At 68.2% G+C, this 21,713-nt stretch overlaps 2 protein-coding genes across 5 annotated transcripts; both read right to left on the reverse strand.

The window, feature by feature from the left end:
• Positions 1-57: 57 nt before the first annotated feature.
• On the reverse strand, positions 58-19,181 carry SYMPK (symplekin scaffold protein). Of its 4 annotated transcripts, none has more exons than XM_075134432.1 (27): positions 19,139-19,181; positions 17,028-17,144; positions 15,771-15,836; positions 15,623-15,676; positions 15,393-15,466; positions 14,761-14,887; positions 14,428-14,677; positions 14,180-14,350; positions 12,749-12,988; positions 10,455-10,609; positions 10,222-10,372; positions 9,382-9,595; positions 9,141-9,291; positions 8,806-9,041; positions 7,579-7,660; positions 7,348-7,461; positions 6,167-6,314; positions 5,932-6,092; positions 5,748-5,856; positions 5,575-5,675; positions 5,317-5,407; positions 4,365-4,466; positions 4,076-4,290; positions 2,079-2,255; positions 721-807; positions 376-609; positions 58-290 (listed from the first exon to the last, which is right to left on the reverse strand). In XM_075134432.1, the coding sequence occupies exons 2-27, from the start codon at positions 17,133-17,135 to the stop codon at positions 129-131; spliced, it is 3,780 nt and encodes a 1,259-aa protein (XP_074990533.1). In that variant the 5' UTR covers positions 17,136-17,144; positions 19,139-19,181; the 3' UTR covers positions 58-128. The 4 variants fall into 4 exon arrangements, with proteins under 4 accessions (XP_074990533.1, XP_074990532.1, XP_074990534.1 ...); XM_075134431.1 differs by lacking the exon at positions 19,139-19,181 and adding an exon at positions 17,727-18,100 and having other exon boundaries at positions 17,028-17,667; XM_075134433.1 differs by lacking the exon at positions 19,139-19,181 and having other exon boundaries at positions 4,076-4,263; positions 17,028-18,099.
• Positions 19,182-20,274: 1,093 nt separating this feature from the next.
• Positions 20,275-21,713, reverse strand: IRF2BP1 (interferon regulatory factor 2 binding protein 1). The gene has a single exon (XM_075134511.1). It carries the CDS (start codon positions 21,574-21,576, stop codon positions 20,446-20,448), a length of 1,131 nt encoding a protein of 376 aa, XP_074990612.1. The 5' UTR covers positions 21,577-21,713; the 3' UTR covers positions 20,275-20,445.

Raw genomic sequence — 21,713 nt, forward strand, 5'->3', positions numbered from 1 at the left:
CCCCCACCCCGCGGGGGGGGGTCCGGGGTGCCCCCCCAAAGCAGACACAGCCCCAGAGCTGCTCCCACGCCTTTATTGAGCACAGCACCCCAGGGTGCGGGGGGGGGGAGCACCCACCAGCCCCCCCCTCAGCCCTCCGCCGGCCCGGGGGGGGCATCGGGGGCCCCCCCGGGGGGCACCTCGGGGCTTTGGGTGCCGGGGGGGGGCGGCTCCGAGGAGGGGGGGCTGCTGGGGGCCGCCTCGGCCGGGGGGGGCCCCGCTGGGGGCGGCTCCGTGCCAGTGGGGGGGTCCTGGAGAGAGAAAGGGGGGGGTTAGAGATGGCCCCCCCCCCCCCCCAAGGGGGGGCACACAGGGTGCTGGGGGGGGGCTGCGTACCTTAGGGGGGGCCGCGGGGGGGTCGAGGGTGGTGTCAGGGGGGGACCCGGCCCCCCCCGAGCTCTCCTCATCCTCGGGGACGCTGATGAAGATGGGGGGGGGCTCGAGGTCGGCCCCCCCCAGGTCGGGGGTTGCCTCGGATGGGGGGGCCCCTGGGCTGGGCCCCCCCCCCGGGGCTGGGGGCACCGCCTTCCCCTTCGCCTCCTCCTCGCTCGCCCGCTTCGGGGGCTTCTCCTGGGGGTCAGGGGGCACGGGGGGGGAGTAAGGGGGGGCCCCCACCTTGCCCCGCGCCCCGGGGCGGGGGGCTGGGGGCACCCCGACCCCCCCCACCCCGCGCGTCCCCACCTCTCCGGGCGGCCCCTCGCGGGCGTCGGGCTCGTGGCGGGCGGAAGCCTCCAGGATGGCCATGGTGGAGAGGGGGATGTGGGCTTGCTGGGGGGGGCAGAGGGTCAGCGGGGGGGGCACGGCCACCCCCCCGCCCCAGGGCGTGCTGGGAGTCACGCCAACCCCCCCCCCCATGCGTGGTCCCCCCCCAAGTATACTGGGAGAGCTCCCCGCAAACATACTGGGAGAGCCCCCTGGCATACTGGGAGAGCCCCCCGCAAACATACTGGGGGAGCCCCCTGGCATACTGGGAGAGCCCCCCTGGCATACTGGGAGAGCTCCCGACAAACATACTGGGAGAGCCCCCTGGCATACTGGGAGGGCCACCCGCAAACATACTGGGAGGACCCCCAGGCATACTGGGAGGGCCACCTGCAAACATACTGGGAGGACCCCCAGGCATACTGGGAGAGACCCCACAACCACACCGGGAGGTCCCCCAGGCATACTGGGAGGACCCTCAGGCATACTGGGAGAGCCCCTCCCAGACACACTGGGAGGCCCCCCACGCGTACTGGGAGGACCCCCCGCAACCACACTGGGAGGACCCTCAGGCATACTGGGAGAGCCCCCCGCTGACACACTGGGAGGCCCCCCACGCATACTGGGAGGACCCCCCGCAACCACACTGGGAGGACCCTCAGGCATACTGGGAGAGCCCCCCGCTGACACACTGGGAGGCCCCCCACGCATACTGGGAGGACCCCCCGCAACCACACTGGGAGGACCCTCAGGCATACTGGGAGAGCCCCCCGCTGACACACTGGGAGGCCCCCCACGCATACTGGGAGGACCCTCAGGCATACTGGGAGGCCCCCCAGGCATACTGGGAGGACCCTCAGGCATACTGGGAGGCCCCCCAGGCATACTGGGAGAGCCCCCCGCAACCACACTGGGAGGACCCTCAGGCATACTGGGAGAGCCCCCCCCAGACACACTGGGAGGCCCCCCAGGCATACTGGGAGGCCCCCCAAGCATACTGGGAGAGCCCCCCACAACCACACTGGGAGGACCCTCAGGCATACTGGGAGAGCCCCCCACAACCACACTGGGAGGACCCTCAGGCATACTGGGAGAGCCCCCCGCTGACACACTGGGAGGCCCCCCAGGCATACTGGGAGAGCCCCCCGCAACCACACTGGGAGGACCCTCAGGCATACTGGGAGAGCCCCCCCAGACACACTGGGAGGCCCCCCAGGCATACTGGGAGGCCCCCCAGACATACTGGGAGAGCCCCCCACAACCACACCGGGAGGCCCCCCCCGCCCCGGCGCATGCTGGGGGGTGGGGGTGCCCCCCAGCCCGGGGCGGGGGCTCACCTGGTGGGGGGTGAGGGCCCGGACGTGGCTGAGCAGGGGCTCCCGCAGCTCGGGGCACTTCTCGAAGATGGCGGCCAGCTGGGGGGGGGGCAGCTGCAGCACCACCTGGAAGGACTGGGGCTTCGTGCGCTGGCAGCACTTGATGAAGCCCTCCCACACCTTGGGGTACTTCCACACCTGGGGGGGGGGGGGAAAGGGGGGTCAGGGGGTACCCCCCGGCCCTGGCAGCCGGGGGTGATAGGGGGGGCAGCGGCCGGGCAGCCCGGGGCGGTGGGGTGGGCGTGGAGGGGCACCCATGGGGACAGACAGACAGCCACGGGGACAGCGGGACAGGGCGGACAGACACCCAGGGAGAGGACGGACAGACACCCATGGGGACAGACACCCATGGGGACAGACAGACACCCACGGGGACAGTGGGATAGGACGGACAGACACCCAGGGAGAGGACGGACAGACACCCATGGGGACAGACAGACACCCACGGGGACAGACAGACACCCACGGGGACAGTGGGACAGGACGGACAGACACCCAGGGAGAGGACGGACAGACACCCATGGAGACAGACACCCATGGGGACAGACAGACACCCAGGGGGACAGACACCCAGGGGGACAGCAGGACAGGACTGACAGACACCCAGGGACAGGACAGACAGACACCCAGGGGGACAGACACCCAGGGGGACAGCAGGACAGGACTGACAGACACCCAGGGACAGGACAGACAGACACCCAGGGGGACAGACACCCAGGGACAGGACAGACAGACACCCAGCAGACAGACACCCCCACCAGGACAGGACAGACAGACACCCAAGGGGACAGACACCCCCACCAGGACAGGACAGACAGACACCCAGGGGGACATCAGGACGGGGTGACCAGACCCCCCCAAGGCCACACACCCAGGCCACGACACCCAGGGACCCCCAGAGAGAACAGCCGCCCACCCCGAGGAGGGGCTGGACAGACAGCCAGCCCGACAGCCAGATAGCCCGACAGACAGCCGGACAGCCAGCCGGACAGACAGCCGGACAGCCAGCCAGCCCGACAGCCAGCCGGACGGACAGCCGGACGGACGGACAGCCAGCTGGACAGCCAGCCGGACAGACAGCCGGACAGACAGCCGGACAGACAGCCGGACAGACAGCCCGACAGCCGGACAGCCAGCCGGACAGCCAGCCGGACAGCTGGACAGACAGCTGGACAGACAGCTGGACAGACAGCCGGACAGCCGGTCAGCCAGCCAGCCCGACAGCCTGACAGCCCGACAGCCCAACAGACAGCCAGCCCGACAGACAGCCAGCCCGACAGACAGCCCAACAGCCAGCTGGACAGCCAGCCAGCTGGACAGACAGCCGGACAGTCAGACAGCCGGACAGTCAGACAGCCGGACGGACGGACAGCCGGACGGACGGACAGCCAGCTGGACAGACAGACAGCCGGACAGACAGACAGCCGGACAGACAGCCAGCCCGACAGTCGGACAGCCAGCTGGACAGCCAGCTGGACAGCCGGACAGACAGCCAGCCGGACAGCCGGACAGACAGCCAGCCGGACAGACAGCCGGACAGACAGCCGGACAGACAGCCGGACAGACAGCCGGACAGCCAGACAGCCAGACAGATGGACAGATGGACAGACGGACAGCTAGACAGAGAGCCAGCCAGACAGCCAGCCGGCCAGCCAGCCGGCTGGACAGTCAGACAGCCGGACAGCCAGCCAGCCGGACAGCCAGCCAGCCAGCCGGACGGACAGCCAGCCAGCCGGACGGACAGCCAGCCGGACAGATGGACAGATGGACAGCTAGACAGAGAGCCAGCCAGCCGGCCAGCCAGCCGGCTGGACAGTCATACAGCCGGACAGCCGGACAGCTGGACAGCCGGACAGACAGCCGGACAGCCGAACAGCCGGACAGCCGGACAGACAGCCGGACAGCCGGACAGCCGGACAGACAGCTGGACAGCCGGACAGCCGGACAGACAGCCGGACCTGCTTCATGATGAGGCGGGAGAGGATGTTCATGACGAAGCCGCCCAGGCGGGGGTACATGGTGAGGGCCTGGATGACGGTGCGCATCAGCAGCATGGGGAGGGGGCTCTGCTCCATCAGCTGCTGCATCACCACCGCCAGCACCTCCGAGGTGTAGACGTTGCGCTCGGCGAAGCACAGGTTGGTGGCTGCGAAGGTTGGCAACCAGGTGGCACCTTCTCCGCCGGGTGACGCCCCCGGGGGGGTGGGGGGGGCGGTGTCCCCCCCCGCCCCGCCCCGCGGCACCTACCCTTGATGATGGATTTCATGTCGCACTTGGAGGAGTCGATGTTGTGGAGGGCGATCAGGAGCTCCCCCGGGTTCAGAGGGGACACGGCCGAGGCGCCGTCACCTACCAGGGGACAGCACCGGGGTGGCCTTTGTCCCTCAGGGGGTTTGGGGTGGGGATGGGGGCCAGGTGACAGGTTCCTGTGTCCCGCACTGGGGTGGCCCCAGAGGTGAGGACTGGCCCTGGGGGTCACCCTCTGTCCCTGCAGCCATTCCCGGGGAGGTCCCATGTCCCACCCCAGGCAGGTCCCATGTCCCACCCCAGGATGGCCCCATGTCCCCACAGCGGGCACTGGGACCATCCCCAGGGATGTCCCAGGGTGTCCCACCCCAGAGAGGTCCCATGTCCCACCCCAGGGAGGGCCCATGTCCCACCCCAGAGAGGTCCCACGTCCCCACAGCGGGCACTGGGACTGTCCCCAGGGCTGTCCCCAGGGCCGTCCCCAGGGACGTCCCATGGTGTCCCACCCCAGAGAGGTCCCATGTCCCACCCCAGGGAGGGCCCATGTCCCCACAGCGAGCACTGGGACTGTCCCCAGGGGTGCCCCAGGGTGTCCCACCCCAGAGAGGTCCCATGTCCCACCCCAGGGAGGTCCCATGTCCCACCCCAGGATGGCCCCATGTCCCCACAGCGGGCACTGGGACTGTCCCCAGGGATGTCTCATGGTGTCCCACCCCAAAGAGGTCCCATGTCCCACCCCAGAGAGGTCCCATGTCCCCATAGCGAGCACTGGGACTGTCCCCAGGGCTGTCCCCAGGGAGGTCCCATGTCCCACCCCAGGCAGGTCCCATGTCCCACCCCAAGGAGGTCCCATGTCCCCACAGCAAGCACTGGGACTGTCCCCAGGGAGGTGCCAAGCTCCGTGTCCCACCCCGGGGTTACCACATGGCCCTGGGTTGTCCCTGTCCCCTACCGTGCTGCGTCCCCAGCAGGCGGTTGAAGACCTCCTTGACCACGATGGGGTTGAGCTTGATGAGTTTGGGCAGCGCCTGGATCACCTCTTTCTGCACCCAAAACGGCAGCGCTCAGTGGGGGGGGGGACGGACGTGAGGGGAGGGGACACGGAGGAGGGGACACGGAGGAGGGGACACGGATGGAGGGGACACGGATGGAGGGGACATGGATGGAGGGGACACGGAGGAGGGGACACGGATGGAGGGGACGCTCCGACCTTCTCCAGCCCGTTGAGGACGGGGATGAGGAACCTCACGTCCGGCAGCCGCTTGTGATAGAGGTCACGGACCCTCTTCACCAGCTCGGGCGAGGGGGGCACTGCCAGGAGGAGGGTGGCACGTCACCGCGGGGCACGTGCCACCCCGCCGCGTCCCCTGCCGCGTCCCCTACCTTTGTCCGTCAGGCTGTGCAGGCAACGCGTCACCAACGTCTCGGCTCCCTTGGGGCAGTTTTCCACCAGCAGCAGCAGCTCGGGCGAGTTCATCCCCATCCCACGGATCTACGGGAGAGCCACCACCGGCGTCACCGGGCCACCGCGTCCCCTCGACCCACCCGCCTCCGTCGCGGGTCTCACCGGCTGTTCGATGACCCGCAGGACGGTACGTTTGATGTCGGCGATGGCCTCGGTGTAGACGGAAGCCAACTCGTGGATGAGTTTGTGGTTGTGGGGCAACAACGCCAAGTAGAGGTAGAGGCACTGCTTGATGGTCTCCTCCGTCCACGGCGCCGCCACCTCTGCGTCACGCACGGCGTCACCGGAGCCCTGGGGACGCTCGCAGCGGGCGCCGCCCCGGCCCCAAAAAACTCACCCGTGTCCTTGTCGGCGCCGAAGAGGACGGAGGGCGGGTTGGGGTGCACCAGGAGCTGCAGGTAGTTGAGGGCGAACTTCTCCACGTACTCCCGCAGCTGGTCCTTCTCGTACATGCGCTTGATGAAGAGCAGGGCCTGCTGGCGGACCTGCGGGGTGGCCCCGTGTCACCCGTGTGGGGACCGTCCCTCGGGGGTGCCCCAGGGTGTCCCACCCCAGGCAGGTCCCATGTCCCACCCCAGGGAGGTCCCATGTCCCCACAGCGGGCACTGGGACTGTCCCCAGGGGTGCCCCAGGGTGTCCCACCCCAGGGAGGTCCCATGTCCCACCCCAGGGAGGTCCCATGTCCCCACAGCGGGCACTGGGACTGTCCCCAGGGATGTCTCATGGTGTCCCACCCCAGGGAGGTCCCATGTCCCACCCCAGAGAGGTCCCACGTCCCCACAGCGGGCACTGGGACTGTCCCCAGGGAGGTCCCATGGTGTCCCACCCCAGGGAGTTCCAATGTCCCACCCCAGAGAGGTCCCACGTCCCCACAGCAGGCACTGGGACTGTCCCCAGGGATGTCCCATGGTGTCCCATCCCAGGGAGTTCCAATGTCCCACCTCAGGGAGGTCCCACGTCCCCACAGCGGGCACTGGGACTGTCCCCAGGGATGTCCCAGGGTGTCCCACCCCAGGGAGGTCCCATATCCCACCCCAGGGAGGTCCCATGTCCCGACATGTGGGCACTGGGACTGTCCCCAGGGATGTCCCAGGGTGTCCCACCCCAGGGAGGTCCCATGTCCCACCTCAGGATGGCCCCATGTCCCCAGAGCGGGCACTGGGACTGTCCCCAGGGGTGCCCCAGGGTGTCCCACCCCAGGGAGGTCCCATGTCCCACCCCAGGGAGGTCCCATGTCCCCACAGCGGGCACTGGGACTGTCCCCAGGGATGTCTCATGGTGTCCCACCCCAGGGAGGTCCCATGTCCCACCCCAGGGAGGTCCCCTGTCCCCACAGCGGGCACCGGGACTGTCCCCAGGGGTGCCCCAGGGTGCCCCACCCCAGGGAGGTCCCATGTCCCACCTCAGGATGGCCCCATGTCCCCACAGCGAGCACCGGGACTGTCCCCAGGGGTGCCCCAGGGTGCCCCACCCCAGAGAGGTCCCACGTCCCACCCCAGGGAGGTCCCACATGGGCACCTTGTCCTTCTCGTGGGAGCTGAGGTCCAGCAGGACGTGGAGGTACTGGAACTGCCGCGACGGCCGCTTGAAGATGAGGTCGCGCAGCGTCGACATGCCCAGGTAGGTCCGGCTCTGCGGAGGGGGACGGCGGTGACGGACGCGTCCCCGACCCCGCGCGCCCCCGACCCCGCGCGTCCCCGACCCCGCGCGCCCCCGGCCCCGCGCGCCCCCGGCCCCGCGCGCCCCCACCTCGTCCTCGCAGTACTTGCGGATGACCTCCAGCGCGCTCTCCGTGATCAGCGGCGCCTCCAGCACCACTTTGGTGAAAATCCTGCCGGGAAACGGACGTCGTCGGGGTGGGGACATCACCAGGACGGGGACATCACCGGGGTGGGGACACCAAGAGGGGTGGGGACGTCACCGGGGTGGGGACACCACCAGGACAGGGACATCACTGGGGTGGGGACACCACCAGGACGGGGACATCACCGGGGTGGGGACACCACCAGGACGGGGACACCACCGGGGTGGGGACACCAAGGGGGGTGGGGACACCACCAGGACGGGGACATCACTGGGGTGGGGACACCACCAGGATGGGGACACCAAGGGGGGTGGGGACACCACCAGGACGGGGACATCACTGGGGTGGGGACACCACCAGGACGGGGACACCAAGGGGGGTGGGGACACCACCAGGACGGGGACATCACTGGGGTGGGGACACCACCAGGACAGGGACACCAAGGGGGGTGGGGACACCACCAGGACGGGGACATCACCGGGGTGGGGACACCAAGAGGGGTGGGGACATCACCGGGGTGGGGACACCACCAGGACGGGGACACCACCAGGATGGGGACACCAAGGGGGGTGGGGACACCACCAGGACGGGGACATCACTGGGGTGGGGACACCACCAGGACAGGGACACCAAGGGGGGTGGGGACACCACCAGGACGGGGACATCACTGGGGTGGGGACATCACCAGGACGGGGACACCACCAGGACGGGGACACCACCAGGACGGGGACACCACCAGGACAGTGACATCACTGGGGTGGGGACATCACCAGGACGGGGACACCACCGGGGTGGGGATACAAGAGGAGTGGGGACACCACCAGGACAGGGACATCACTGGGGTGGGGTTACCAGGACAGGGACACCACCAGGACGGGGACATCACCAGGGTGGGGACACCAAGAGGGGTGGGGACACCAAGAGGGGTGGGGACACCACCAGGACAGGGACACCACCAGGGTGGGGACACACGTGGGGACCATCTGGAGGGACGTTCGTAGCCCAAGAGCTGTGGCTTCCACCGCGCCGGCTCTCCGGAGCCCGGCGAAGTGGCCAGCGGCACCGTCCCATCCCCGCTGCCACCGTCCCGTCCCCGCTGCCACCGTCCCGTCCCCGGTGGCACCGTCCCGTCCCCGGTGGCACCATCCCAGCCCCGGTGGCACCGTCCCTACCCGTCCTTTTGGTCGGGCTTCTCCTGGAGGCCGGCGAGGAGCCCGATGAGACACTCGTCGTAGCGTTCCAGGCTGCCGGCGGGGAAGCGGCTCAGGTAGGCGTTGTATTCCTGGAAAAGCCAGGCGAAAGCCAGGTCCAAGCGGCCGCGGACGTCATCGAGGATGAAGGCCAGCACCTCGCTCTTCAGCGGCACCTCGAACTGCGTCACCAACGAGGCCAGGATCTTCACGCGAGCCTGCCCGGGGTGGGGGGGGAGGTAAGAAGGTCTTAGGTGAGATTTTGGGGGTGGGCTCACCCCAATATCGTTGGGGCGGGGGGGAGGTAGCGGGCGTACCTGGGCGGCCCCGCTGCAGGCGACGGCGCGCTCGGCGCGCAGGATGCGCTTGACGGCGCTCAGCTTCAGCTTCTCCATCTGCGCGTCGCTCAAGGGCTTGAGGACGTCGCCCAGGCGGAAAACCTTCTTGCGGCCGCCGGCGCCCGCCAGCCTCGGGAAAGGGGGGAAAAAAAAAAAGGGTCCCGTCAGCACCCATGGGTGCTCCCCCGTGGGGGGGCGGTGGGGTTGGGAGGGGGCTCACCGGGGTTGCGTAGCCGGGATGATGGGCTCAGGGCGACGTTTGGCTTGAGGGGCTTCTTCCTCCAGCAGGTTGGCGGCCGAGCCTTGGGCACCCAGCACCGAGATGGCCTGGCCCTGGGCCAGCGCCGACAGCCGCCGCTTGATGACCACGCTCTCCGGCTTGGCCGTCTTCTCCTCCTTCGGTTCCTCCTTCAGGTGCTTCGTCTGCTCCACGCCTGGAAACGGGGCGACGGAGACGCCCGGCGTTATTAATCCACTCCGTATCATCGTAACCGTCGTAGAGATAATTCCGTTAGACGTAAAGCCCCGCCTAAGTCTGAGCTTAAGACGGGACCTAGCGGCAGCGAGGCTCCAGGAGGAGGTTGGAAAGCAGGGGGGGGTCCACCTGAACCTCGTGACTCAGCGCGAGCGTCCTCCTTAATCTTTATCCCTCCGATCTCCTTCTACCTCGATTCTAACTCAATTTTCCCTTCGCGTGTAATTAATAAGGTGAACCTCACCGTCAAACTTAACGAACCTCGCCCAACCCCCCTCGTTAAATTCCATCCAGCTTCTCCAACTCCCTCCAATTCTTATTTGACATCAACAAACCCCATCGCCGCTTCTCTCTTTCGAGCGCGGCGCGTTCCACTCGTCCACGATTTAACCGGCGAGGGGCGACCGCCGCGACTCAACCGGCGAGGGGCGACCGCCGCGACTCAACTGGCGAGGGGCGACCGCCGCGACTCAACCGGCGAGGGGCGACCGCCGCGACTCAACCGGCGAGCACCCCAAAAAACGCTAACCGGAGAGAAAAAGGGACCCCCGGAACGCGCGTAGGCGCCCGTCGGTCCCCGCTCACCCGGACCGAGTCCCGCCGCCGTCATCTGGGTGGCCATGAGCCGGGAAAGGTGCTTGATCTGCGCCTCGGTGCCCGCCGACTCCACGGGGGTGTAGGTGGCCTGGAAGGAGGCGGGCATGGCCTCGGGCAGGTACACCATGCTGATCAGCACCTCCAAGGGGGGGGACACAACGCGTTAGAGCCCCCCAAAAGTGAAGAAACCCCCCCCACCCCCCCCTCCAGCGTCCCCTCACCAGGTTGGCGACGTTTTCCGGGGTGAGCAGCGGCTGCAGGAATTCGGCGGTGATGTCCGTGTCCGAGGGGACGCTGGTTTGACCGGCGGCTTTGGGTGCCGCCGCCGTCGTCGGTTCAAGGTCCTTGTCCTCGTCGTCTTCGCCCAGGGGGGGCTCTGCCAGGGGGAGAGGGGGTCAGGGTCCCACCGAGGTCCCCGGGGGAGGGGGTTGATTGCCCCCCCCACCAGTAGGGGCCCCGGAGAGGGAGCGGGAAGGCTCGGGGGAGGCTGTTGTGCCACCAATGGTCCCCAGGAGAGGACTGGGAGGACTTGGGGGGTGGTTAATGGCACCACCCATCCCCAGGAGGGCACTGGGAAGACCCCAGGAGGGACTGGGAGGACCTCAGGAGGGACTGGGAGGACTTGGGGGGTGGTTAATGCCACCACCCATCCCCAGGAGGGCACTGGGAAGACCCCAGGAGGGACTGGGAGGACCTCAGGAGGGACTGGGAGGACTTGGGGGGTGGTTAATGGCACCACCCATCCCCAGGAGGGCACTGGGAAGACCCCAGGAGGGACTGGGAAGACTTTGGGGGTGGTTAATGGCACCACCCATCCCCAGGAGAGCACTGGGAGGACCCTGAGGGGCACTGGGAGGACCTTAGGAACATTTAATGCCACCACCCACCCCCAGTGTGACCAGGAGGGCACCGGGAAGACCCCACGAGGGACTGGGAGGACTTGGGGGGTGGTTAATGCCACCACCCATCCCCAGGAGGGCACTGGGAAGACCCCAGGAGGGACTGGGAGGACCTCAGGAGGGACTGGGAGGACTTGGGGGGTGGTTAATGGCACCACCCACCCCCAGGAGAGCACTGGGAGGACCCCAGGAGGGACTGGGAGGACTTGGGGGGTGGTTAATGGCACCACCCTTCTCCAGGAGAGCACTGGGAGGACCCTGAGGGGCACTGGGAGGACCTTAGGGACATTTAATGCCACCAGCCACCCCCAGTGTGACCAGGAGGGCACCGGGAAGACCCCAGGAGGACTTGGGGGGTGTTTAATGGCACCACCCACCCCCAGTGTGACCAGGAGGGCACTGGGAAGACCCCACGAGGGACTGGGAGGACTTGGGGGGTGGTTAATGCCACCACTCCTCCCCAGGAGAGCACTGGGAGGACCCTGAGGGGCACTGGGAGAACCTAAGGGGTATTTAATGCCACCACCCGTCCCCAGAAAGGACTGGGAGAGCCCTAGGTGGCACTGGGAGGACCCCAAGGGTACCTAGTGCCACCGTCCGTCCCCAACAAGGACTGGGGTGGCACTGGGAGGACCCCAAGGGCACCTAGTGCCACCATCCGTCCCCAACAAGGACTGGGGTGGCACTGGGAGGACCCCAAGGGCACCTAGTGCCACCATCCGTCCCCAGCAAGGACTGGGGTGGCACTGGGAGGACCCCAAGGGTACCTAGTGCCACCGTCCGTCCCCAGCAAGGACTGGGGTGGCACTGGGAGGACCCCAAGGGTACCTAGTGCCACCGTCCGTCCCCAGCAAGCACTGGGGTGGCACTGGGAGGACCCCAAGGGCACCTAGTGCCACCATCCGTCCCCAGCAAGGACTGGGGTGGCACTGGGAGGACCAAAAGGGTACCTAGTGCCACCGTCCGTCCCCAGCAAGGACTGGGGTGGCACTGGGAGGACCCCAAGGGTACCTAGTGCCACCGTCCGTCCCCAGCAAGGACTGGGGTGGCACTGGGAGGACCCCAAGGGTACCTAGTGCCACCGTCCGTCCCCAGCAAGCACTGGGGTGGCACTGGGAGGACCCCAAGGGCACCTAGTGCCACCGTCCGTCCCCAGCAAGGACTGGGGTGGCACTGGGAGGACCCCAAGGGCACCTAGTGCCACCGTCCGTCCCCAGCAAGGACTGGGGTGGCACTGGGAGGACCCCAAGGGCACCTAATGCCACCGACTGTCCCCAGCAAGGACTGGGGTGGCACTGGGAGGACCCCAAGGGCACCTAGTGCCACCGTCCGTCCCCAGCAAGGACTGGGGTGGCACTGGGAGGACCAAAAGGGCACCTAGTGCCACCGTCTGTCCCCAGCAAGGACTGGGGTGGCACTGGGAGGACCAAAAGGGTACCTAGTGCCACCGTCCGTCCCCAGCAAGGACTGGGAGGACCCGGGTGGCACTGGGAGGACCTTGGGTGGGTCGTAATGCCACCACCCGTCCCCAGTGTCCCCAAGAGGAACATTTAACGCCCCTGAAAGAACCGGGAGGGCCACCAGGAAGGGGACAACGGTGCCACCTCAGGTCTCACCGATCTTCATCTTCTTGAGAGCGGCGTCGGGCTCGTCGCGGGGCCGTTTGCGGGCGTCGCGGGGGCTGGGCATGCTGCGGGCGATCTCGGCCTGTTGGGTGCCCAGGTCGACGAGGAGGGTGGTGATCTGGGGTTGGAAGTCCCCCGAGGACGGGTGCCGCAGGACGCTCAGGAGATGCAGCTTCAGGTTCTTCCGGACGCTGCTCACCTGCGACTTGGCCAGGGTGGGGGGGAGGTTGGCTGCAAAGAGGGGGGGGGGGGACGCTGGGTTGGGGACGTTTGGGGACATCGGGACACGTGGGGACAGGGGATGTCCAGGTGGGACACCGTGGTTTGGGTGGCAGCGAGGTCTGCTGCCCACAAGATGGAAGGTGGGTGCTCGGGAACAGGGATGGAGGACGTTGGGGTCGTCAGCCCCACGGGAGGTGGCCATGGGGACTGTCCCCAGGGTGTCCCACCCCAGGGAGGTCCCATGTCCCACCCCAGGAGGTCCCATGTCCCACAGTGGGCACTGGGACTGTCCCCAGGGATGTCCCATGGTGTCCCACCCCAGAGAGGTCCCATGTCCCACCCCAGGATGGCCCCATGTCCCACCCCAGGATGGCCCCATGTCCCCACAGCGGGCACTGGGAGTGTCCCCAGGGGTGCCCCAGGGTGTCCCACCCCAGAGAGGTCCCATGTCCCACCCCAGGATGGCCCCATGTCCCCACAGCGGGCACTGGGACTGTCCCCAGGGATGTCCCATGGTGTCCCACCCCAGGCAGGTCCCATGTCCCACCCCAGGCAGGTCCCATGTCCCACCCCAGGATGGCCCCATGTCCCCACAGCGGGCACTGGGAGTGTCCCCAGGGGTGCCCCAGGGTGTCCCACCCCAGAGAGGTCCCATGTCCCACCCCAGGGAGGTCCCATGTCCCCACAGTGGGCACTGGGACTGTCCCCGGGGATGTCCCATGGTGTCCCACCCCAGGCAGGTCCCATGTCCCACCCCAGGGATGTCCCATGGTGTCCCACCCCAGGCAGGTCCCATGTCCCACCCCAGGGAGGTCCCATGTCCCCACAGCAAGCACTCGGACTGTCCCTGGGGATGTCCCATGGTGTCCCACCCCAGAGAGGTCCCATGTCCCACCCCAGGATGGCCCCATGTCCCCACAGCGGGCACTGGGACTGTCCCCAGGGATGTCCCATGGTGTCCCACCCCAAAGAGGTCCCATGTCCCCACAGCAAGCACTGGGACTGTCCCCAGGGGTGCCCCATGGTGTCCCACCCCAGGCAGGTCCCATGTCCCACCCCAGGGAGGTCCCATGTCCCCACAGCGAGCACTGGGACCATCCCCAGAGACATCCCATAGCAATCCAGGACTCTCCAGGGCACTGTTGATGACCCCAGCACCCCCCACCCCACCCCGGTGACACCCACTGAGGTGGCGTTTACCGTGGAGGGTCTCATAGGCTTGGATGACCTCGGCCATGAACATGGGCCTCTGGCGGGCGATGGTGGCCAAGGAACCCAGCGCGGCCGTCAGGTTGATGCTGGAGATGGCCGGGTGCACCATGAACTTGAGGAGCTGCTCCAGGGCGGCCTTGCCCTCCTCCCACAGCACATCTACGGGGAGACGAGGGACGTTCAACCTGGGTGTCCCCCACCCCCACCATCTCGGAGAGGACCCCACCGGCCCTTACTGTATTTGATGTAGGGATGATCCTTGGGGATGCGCTCCAGGCTGATGTCGTTCTCGTGCCGTTTGGGAACGTCGGAATCGGCCATGCGGGGTGAGAGGGTGATGATGAGACCCTCCACGAATTTGATGGCGTGGGTGCGGATGCCGTCGTTGTCCGAGTCGAGGAGGAGGATGATGTCGCTGGCCATGGCCGCCATCATCTCCCAACAAGCTTCCTGCAGCTCGCTGATCACCTTCGATTTGACCATCCACTGCGGGCGGGGAAGGGGTTAAAGCTCAGCTCCCCTCAGCACCCATGGGTGCCTCCTGGTAGCACCCGAGGGGGGGGTCTCACCTGCAGGGCCACCTTGTAGAGCTGGGTCATGGTGAGGATGGCCTTCTTCACCACGTTGACGTTCTCGTCCTTCAGCAGCATGTTGAGGTTGGCGATGAGCTTCAGCAGCAGCTCGATGTCCCGTTTGCTGGGGGGGGGGGGGCATAAATGGGTGGGGGGGGGCGCAAATGGGTGGGTGGGGGGGGTCGCAAGTGGGGGGGGGGGTCGCAAGTGGGGGGGGGGTCGCAAGTGGGGGGGGGTCGCAAGTGGGGGGTCGCGCAAGTGGGGGGGGGGCGCAAGTGGGGGGGGTCGCAAGTGGGGGGGGGTCGCAAGTGGGGGGGGGTCGCAAGTGGGGGGGGGCGCAAGTGGGGGGGGGGGGCAAGTGGGGGGGGGGCGCAAGTGGGGGGGGGGGGGGCGCAAGTGGGGGGGGGGGGGCCGCAAATGGGGGGGGGTCGCAAATGGGTGCTCCCACCTGGGCCCCCCCCCCCCCCAAGATGGTCTCCAGGAGAAGGGGATGCTCAGCACCCACATCTCCTGCCTGTGTCCGCAGGGTGGGTACTCAGCACCCCCCCCGCTCCATCAGGGTGACACCCACCCCCCTCCCAAGTGGGTGCTGAGCCCCCCCCCCCCCTCACCCTCGCCCCCCCCCTTACCAGGCCTCCTCGATGAAGCCCACCACGAACTTCCGCACCTCGATGGACTTGTCGGCCTGGAAGGCGATGATCTCCTGGGGGGAGGACAAGGGGGGGGGGGGCTCAGCACCGGGCTGGATCCATCACACCCCCCTGGCTCCATCCCAGTCCCCTCCAGATCCATCCCAGCCCCCCCCGGGATCCATCCCAGCTCCCCCCACCGGATCCGTGCGTCCCCCCCAGCCCCTCACATCCAAGAAGTTGTCCAGCAGCGTGGGGTCCTTGTTGATGATCAACTCCTGCACCTGGGGACAGAGGGACGCGGTGGGGACAGGGGGACGGGGCCGCCCCCCCCCCCCCACCCACCCCCCCCCCCACCACCCCCGGCCGCCGGCTCACCTGCTTGAGGATGGTGATCTTGGAGTCGTTGCTGATCAAGGCCGCCTGGTTGAGGAGATCCACCACCTGCGGGGCCCGGCTCAGTCCCGGGGGACACCGGGGGGGTCCCCCGCCCCATCCCCCCCGTAGGGCCACCCCGCTGGATCCCCTCGAGGCGGCCGCCGTGTCCCCAGAATGGATCCCCCCCCCCCCTCCTCCTTGGCCGAAGCCACCGCGTCCCCTTGGAGGGCACCACAACCAGATCCTCAGGGGGGTGGATCCTGCCCCCATCTGGTAGATCCTGGGGATCCTGGCCCCCTCATCCCATCCTGGGGATTTGCCCCCGCTTCCCCAGGTCCCAGGGATCCTCGCCGCCCCCCCTGGATCTCAGGAATCCCACCTCACTCCCCCCGATCCCAGGGACCCTGCCCCTCCCCTGGATCCCAGGGATCCTCCCTTTCCCCTCCCAGATCCTGGTGCCCCCCCAGCTCTAATCCCCAGGATCTGAAACCCCCCCCAGTAGATCCCAGGGACCCTGCCCACCCCACACCCCCCCGATCCCAGGGATCCCCCTCCAGCAGACCCCCCTCAGTGGATCCCCCCCAGAAGATCCCAGGGACCCCTCCCAGCAGATCCCCCCCCAGCAGATCCCAGGGACCCCTCCCAGCGGATCCCTCCCAGCAGATCCCAGGGACCCCTCCCAGCGGATCCCCCCAGTGGATCCCCGGGACCCCTCCCAGCGGATCCTTCCCCAGCGGATCCCAGGGACCCTGCCCCTCCCCCGATCCCAGGGACCCCTCCCAGCAGATCCCAGGGACCCCTCCCACCGGATCCCCCCCAGCGGATCCCAGGGACCCCTCCCAGCGGATCCCCCCCAGCGGATCCCAGGGACCCCTCCCAGCAGATCCCTCCCAGCAGATCCCAGGGACCCCTCCCACCGGATCCCCCCCAGCGGATCCCAGGGACCCCTCCCAGCGGATCCCCCCCAGCGGATCCCAGGGACCCCTCCCAGCAGATCCCTCCCAGCAGATCCCAGGGACCCCTCCCAGCAGATCCCTCCCACCAGATCCCAGGGACCCCTCCCAGCGGATCCCTCCCACCAGATCCCAGGGACCCCTCCCAGCGGATCCCCCCCAGCAGATCCCAGGGACCCCTCCCAGCGGATCCCCCCCCCAGCAGATCCCAGGGACCCCTCCCAGCGGATCCCCCCCAGCAGACCCCGGGGACCCCGCCCCTCCCCCGATCCCAGTGGATCCCCCCGGCGGATCCCGGCCCCACCCGCTCGGAGGTGCTCATGCCGTCGCTGCCGCACTCCTCCTCGCTGAAGAACTGGGAGGCCACGCTCATGCGGGGGCTGGGGCCCTCGGCCCCGCCCGGCCCCGCCATGGCCCCGCCCTGGGGGGCACAACGGCGTCACAGCCTATAGGGCCCCGCCGGGTGCTATAGGGCCCCCAGCGTGCTCCTATACAGCCCCGAGGTGCCCCATACGGCACCCAGGATGCTCTATAGGGCTCCTGGGTTGTCCCAAACGCTCCATACGGCCCCCGGCCGCTCTATACGGCCCAGAGATGCCCCGTACAGCTCCTGCGATGCCCTATACATCCCAGGATGCTCTATACTGGCCAGAGATGCTCCATACAGCCCCTGCGGTGACCTATATGGTTCCAGGATGCTCCATACAGCCCCTGCGATGCCCCGTATGGTCCCAGGATGCTCTATATGGCCCAGAAATGCCCCATACAGCCCCTACAATGCTCTATATGGTCCCAGGATGCTCTGTACTGCCCAGAGACGCCCCATACAGCCCCTGCGATGGCCTATACAGCCCCAGGATGCTCTATACTGCCCAGAAACACCTCACACAGCCCCTGTAATGCCCTATACGGTCCCAGGATGCTCTATTCAGCTCCGAGACGACCTGTACAGCCCCTGTGATGCTCTATAGGCCCCAGGATGCTCTATATGGCCCAGAGACACCCATACAGCCCCGGTGATGCCCTATATGGTCCCAGGATGCTCTGTACAGTCCCTGGGATGCCCTATACAGCCCCAGGATGCTCTATACCGCCCAGAGATGCCCCGTACAGTGCCTGCGATGCCCCATACAGCCCCAGAACGCTCTATACTGCCCAGAGGTGTGCTGTACAGTGCCTGCAATGCCCCATACGGCCCCAGGATGCTCTATACGGCTCAGAGACACCCTGTACAGCCCCTGCGATGCCCCATACGGCCCCAGGATGCTCTATACAGCCCAGAGACACCCTGTACAGCCCCTGTGATGGCTCCAGAATGCTCTATATGGCCCAGAGACGCCCCATACAGCCCCTGGGATGCCCTATACAGCCCCAAGTTGCTCTATATGGCTCCTGGGATGCCCTATGCAGCCCAGAGACGCCCCATACAGCCCCTTGGATGCCCATATGGCCCCTGGCTTGCCCCAGACACCTCTAGGTTGCCCTATACAGTCCCAGGTTGCTCTATACGGCTGCTAGCCAGCACTATACAGCACGGAAACGCCCCATACAGCCCCTGGGATCCCCTATATGGCCCCTGGGATACTCCAGCTGCCCCTGGAGTGCCCTATAGAGCCCCAGGGTGTCCTACACCCCCCCAGGATGTCCCATACGCCCCTCCCCAACTTATGGCTAACCCAGGCCCCCTATGCAGTGCCCTGGGCCCTGCCATCGCACTCACCCTATAGAACCCCATTCCCATGCAGTCCCAGTCCCTGCAGAGCTCCCCCCACCCCAGCACAGGACCCTATAGAAAGCCCTCCCTCTATACATCCTGCAGGGGCTCCCGCCTCCTATAGAGCCCCATTTCCCACACAGCCCTGGGCCCTACAAATCTTCCCACCCCCACGCACTGCCCAGGGTCCTATAGAGCCCCCCCACCCCTATAGGAACCTATAGCCCCCACCCCTAAGTGCCTCCACCCCCACTGTGGTGCCCTATCTCCACACACCCCGTGCCCATACACACCCTATAGTGCCGGCACACTGCCCAGCCCTTATGGAGCCCTACCCCCAGCCCTATAGGCGCCTATAGCCCCCCGCCCCCCCCCCCCTGGCTTCCCCCTCTCCTTACAGAGCCCAATTCCTCACACATCCCACGTCCCCCGGAGCCCCCCGCCCGCACACACTGCCCAGGGCCCTATAGAGTCCCTTCTCCCACCCCAGACTCCCCTATAGGAGCCTATACCCCCCCCGCAGCCCCACACGGCCTCCACCCCCTATAGAGCCCCACCGCCCTGGGCCCCGCCCGCCCCCTACACGCGGCCCGAGGCCCTATGGAGCCCCCAGGGCCCTATAGAGCCCCTTCCCCGCCCTGCAGGCCCCTATAGAGCCCCCCTCCCCCCCCAGGCCCCTATAGGGCCCCCATCCCCCTCACCGCCGCCCGCGCGCTCGGCGCCCTCCTCGCGCCCCTGCGCAGGCGCAGCCCCGCCCCCGCCCGGCGCTCTCGGCCGAGGGGCGGGACCTCTCACGGCCCCGCCCCTCCTCAGGCTCCGCCTCCCCACTCCGGGGCGGAGGGGGGCGCTGCGCGCATGCGCGGGGAAGGGCTCGGGGGGGTGGGGCGTGACGCGAGGGCGCGTGACTCGGGGCGCACGTGGGGCGCGGGGACGGGGGTGCCACACGACCCCCTCCCCCCGCACCCCAACTGCCCCCCCGGACCCCCAATTGCCCCCTCCCTCAGTTACCCCCAGGCCCCCAACTGTCTCCCAGCCCCCCACAACTGCACCCCGAGATCCCCCCAATTCCCCCCCCAGGCCCCCAATCGTCTCCCAGCCCCCCACAACTGCACCCCGAGATCCCCCCAATTCCCCCCCCAGGCCCCCAATTGCCTCCCAGCCCCCCACAACTGCACCCCTAGATCCCCCCAATTCCCCCCGAGGCCCCCAACTGTCTCCCAGCCCCCTACAACTGCACCCCTAGATCCCCCCAATTCCCCCCGAGGCCCCCAACTGTCTCCCAGCCCCCCACAACTGCACCCCTAGATCCCCCCCAATTCCCCCCGAGGCCCCCAACTGTCTCCCAGCCCCCCACAACTGCACCCCTAGATCCCCCCAATTCCCCCCGAGGCCCCCAACTGTCTCCCAGCCCCCACAACTGCACCCCTTGATCCCCCCAATTCCCCCCGAGGCCCCCAACTGTCTCCCAGCCCCCCACAACTGCACCCCTAGATCCCCCCAATTCCCCCCCCAGGCCCCCAATTGCCTCCCAGCCCCCCACAACTGCACCCCTAGATCCCCCCAATTCCCCCCCAGGCCCCCAATTGCCTCCCAGCCCCCCCGAACTGCACCCCTAGACCCCCCAATTCCCCCCCAACTGCTCCCCAAGCCCCTCCCCCTTGCCCCAAGCCCCTCCCCCTTGCCTCCCAAGCCCCTCCCTCTTGCCCCCCACCCCAAACCAGCCAAACCGCGGTTTAATCAACCCCCCCCTCAAAAAAAAAAGCATCGCTTTATTGACCAAAAAGCTCCCCCCCACCTCCCCCCCCCCCAAAAAAAACCCAATAGAGCTTTGGGGGACCCCCCTGATCCCCCCTCCCCCCAGGGGACAGGCACTTGTCACCCCCCCCCACCCCCGCGGCGCATTATGGTAGGGCCTCCCAAAACAACGCCTGGGGGGAAACTGAGGCACGGCGGGGGGTGGGGAGGGTCCCTCAGGGTGTGGGGGTGCCCCTGAGGGGGGGGGTGTCCCTCAGGGGTCCCGCTCCCTCTTAACGCGGACGTCCCCGGCCAAGATGGCGGCGATCTCCCCCTGCATGAAGGCCCAGGGGAGGCCGGAGCCGGCCAGGGGACAGCGGCCCCCGCTGGGGCAGTGAACCTCCCCGCCGGCCCCCCGCGCCCGGATGGCACGGCGGGCACAGGGGAAGCAGAACCGGTGCGCCGGCACCGAGGGGCACTGGACGAAATGGGTGTCCTCCAACCGCTGCCGGCACAGGCCGCAGCACAACGCCGGCGCCGCCGAATCTTCCGCCGGGCGACGGGAAACGAGCGGCGGTTCTTCTTCTTCTTCTTCGCTCGGCGGGTGTTGCCGATGCGCTCGCGGTTCATCCGGCTCCGGCGAAGCTTTGCGGCGACGGCGCGGCGGAGGGTGCTGCTGCGGCAAGGCTTCGGGCGCCGGCGGGTGACGGAAGAAGCGGACGGCTTCGGTGAAGAGTTCGCCTAGCAGACGCCAGTCGCCGCTGCCCTGGCGCTTTTCGTATTCCAGGTACTTGTAGCCGGAGGAAATGGTTTTGCCGGGAGCCCGCAGGCAGTCCTGGAACATCTGCTTTGCCAGGCCCAGCACGCCGGCGTAGACGCTGCCGGAGCCGCAGGGGTATTCGGCAAAAAGCTTCAACTCGAACTCGAAGCCGGGCCGGGGCGCGGCGTCGAAGGCGAAAACTCGTCCCACCAGCGCGTGGTCCTTGCGGAAGCGGACGTTGAAGGGAGCGCAGCCGGCGAGGGCGGCGAGGCGTTCCCGCACCGCCGGCGGTTTTCCCGGCCAGTCCTCGGCGCGACCGCGCATGGCTTCGCTCAGCTCCGCCAGGCATTCGGCGCCGCGCGGGCGGCACGGCACCGGCAGCGGCGGGGGACAGCGGCGCTCGGCCGGCGCCTCTTCGGGGCGGCTCAGCGCGTCGGGCAGGCGCGGCACCGGCGGGGCGTCGCGGTGCCGGGTCTCGGCGTGGCTGTGCCGGAGGCGGCGGGCGGCCTCCAGCAGCGGTTCGATACGGTCGGCGCCCTCGAAGTTGACGCAACCGCGGCAGACGGCCTCGCTGAAGTCCCACACCACGGCCCAGGGCATCTTGGGCAGGTCGCACAGGTAGCACCACTGCCGCCGCCACGACATGGCGGAGCCGCCGGCACCCCTCCTGGGCGCAGCCCCCTCCCAGAGGGTCTCCCTCAGCGGGTGCTCCCTCCGCCGGACCCCTGGGCAGAGACCCCTCCGAGGGTCCCCTCTAAGCAGAGCCCCCTTAGAGGGTTCCC

Source organism: Calonectris borealis, chromosome 32, assembly GCF_964195595.1.
Source record: "Calonectris borealis chromosome 32, bCalBor7.hap1.2, whole genome shotgun sequence".
NCBI lineage: Eukaryota > Metazoa > Chordata > Aves > Procellariiformes > Procellariidae > Calonectris > Calonectris borealis.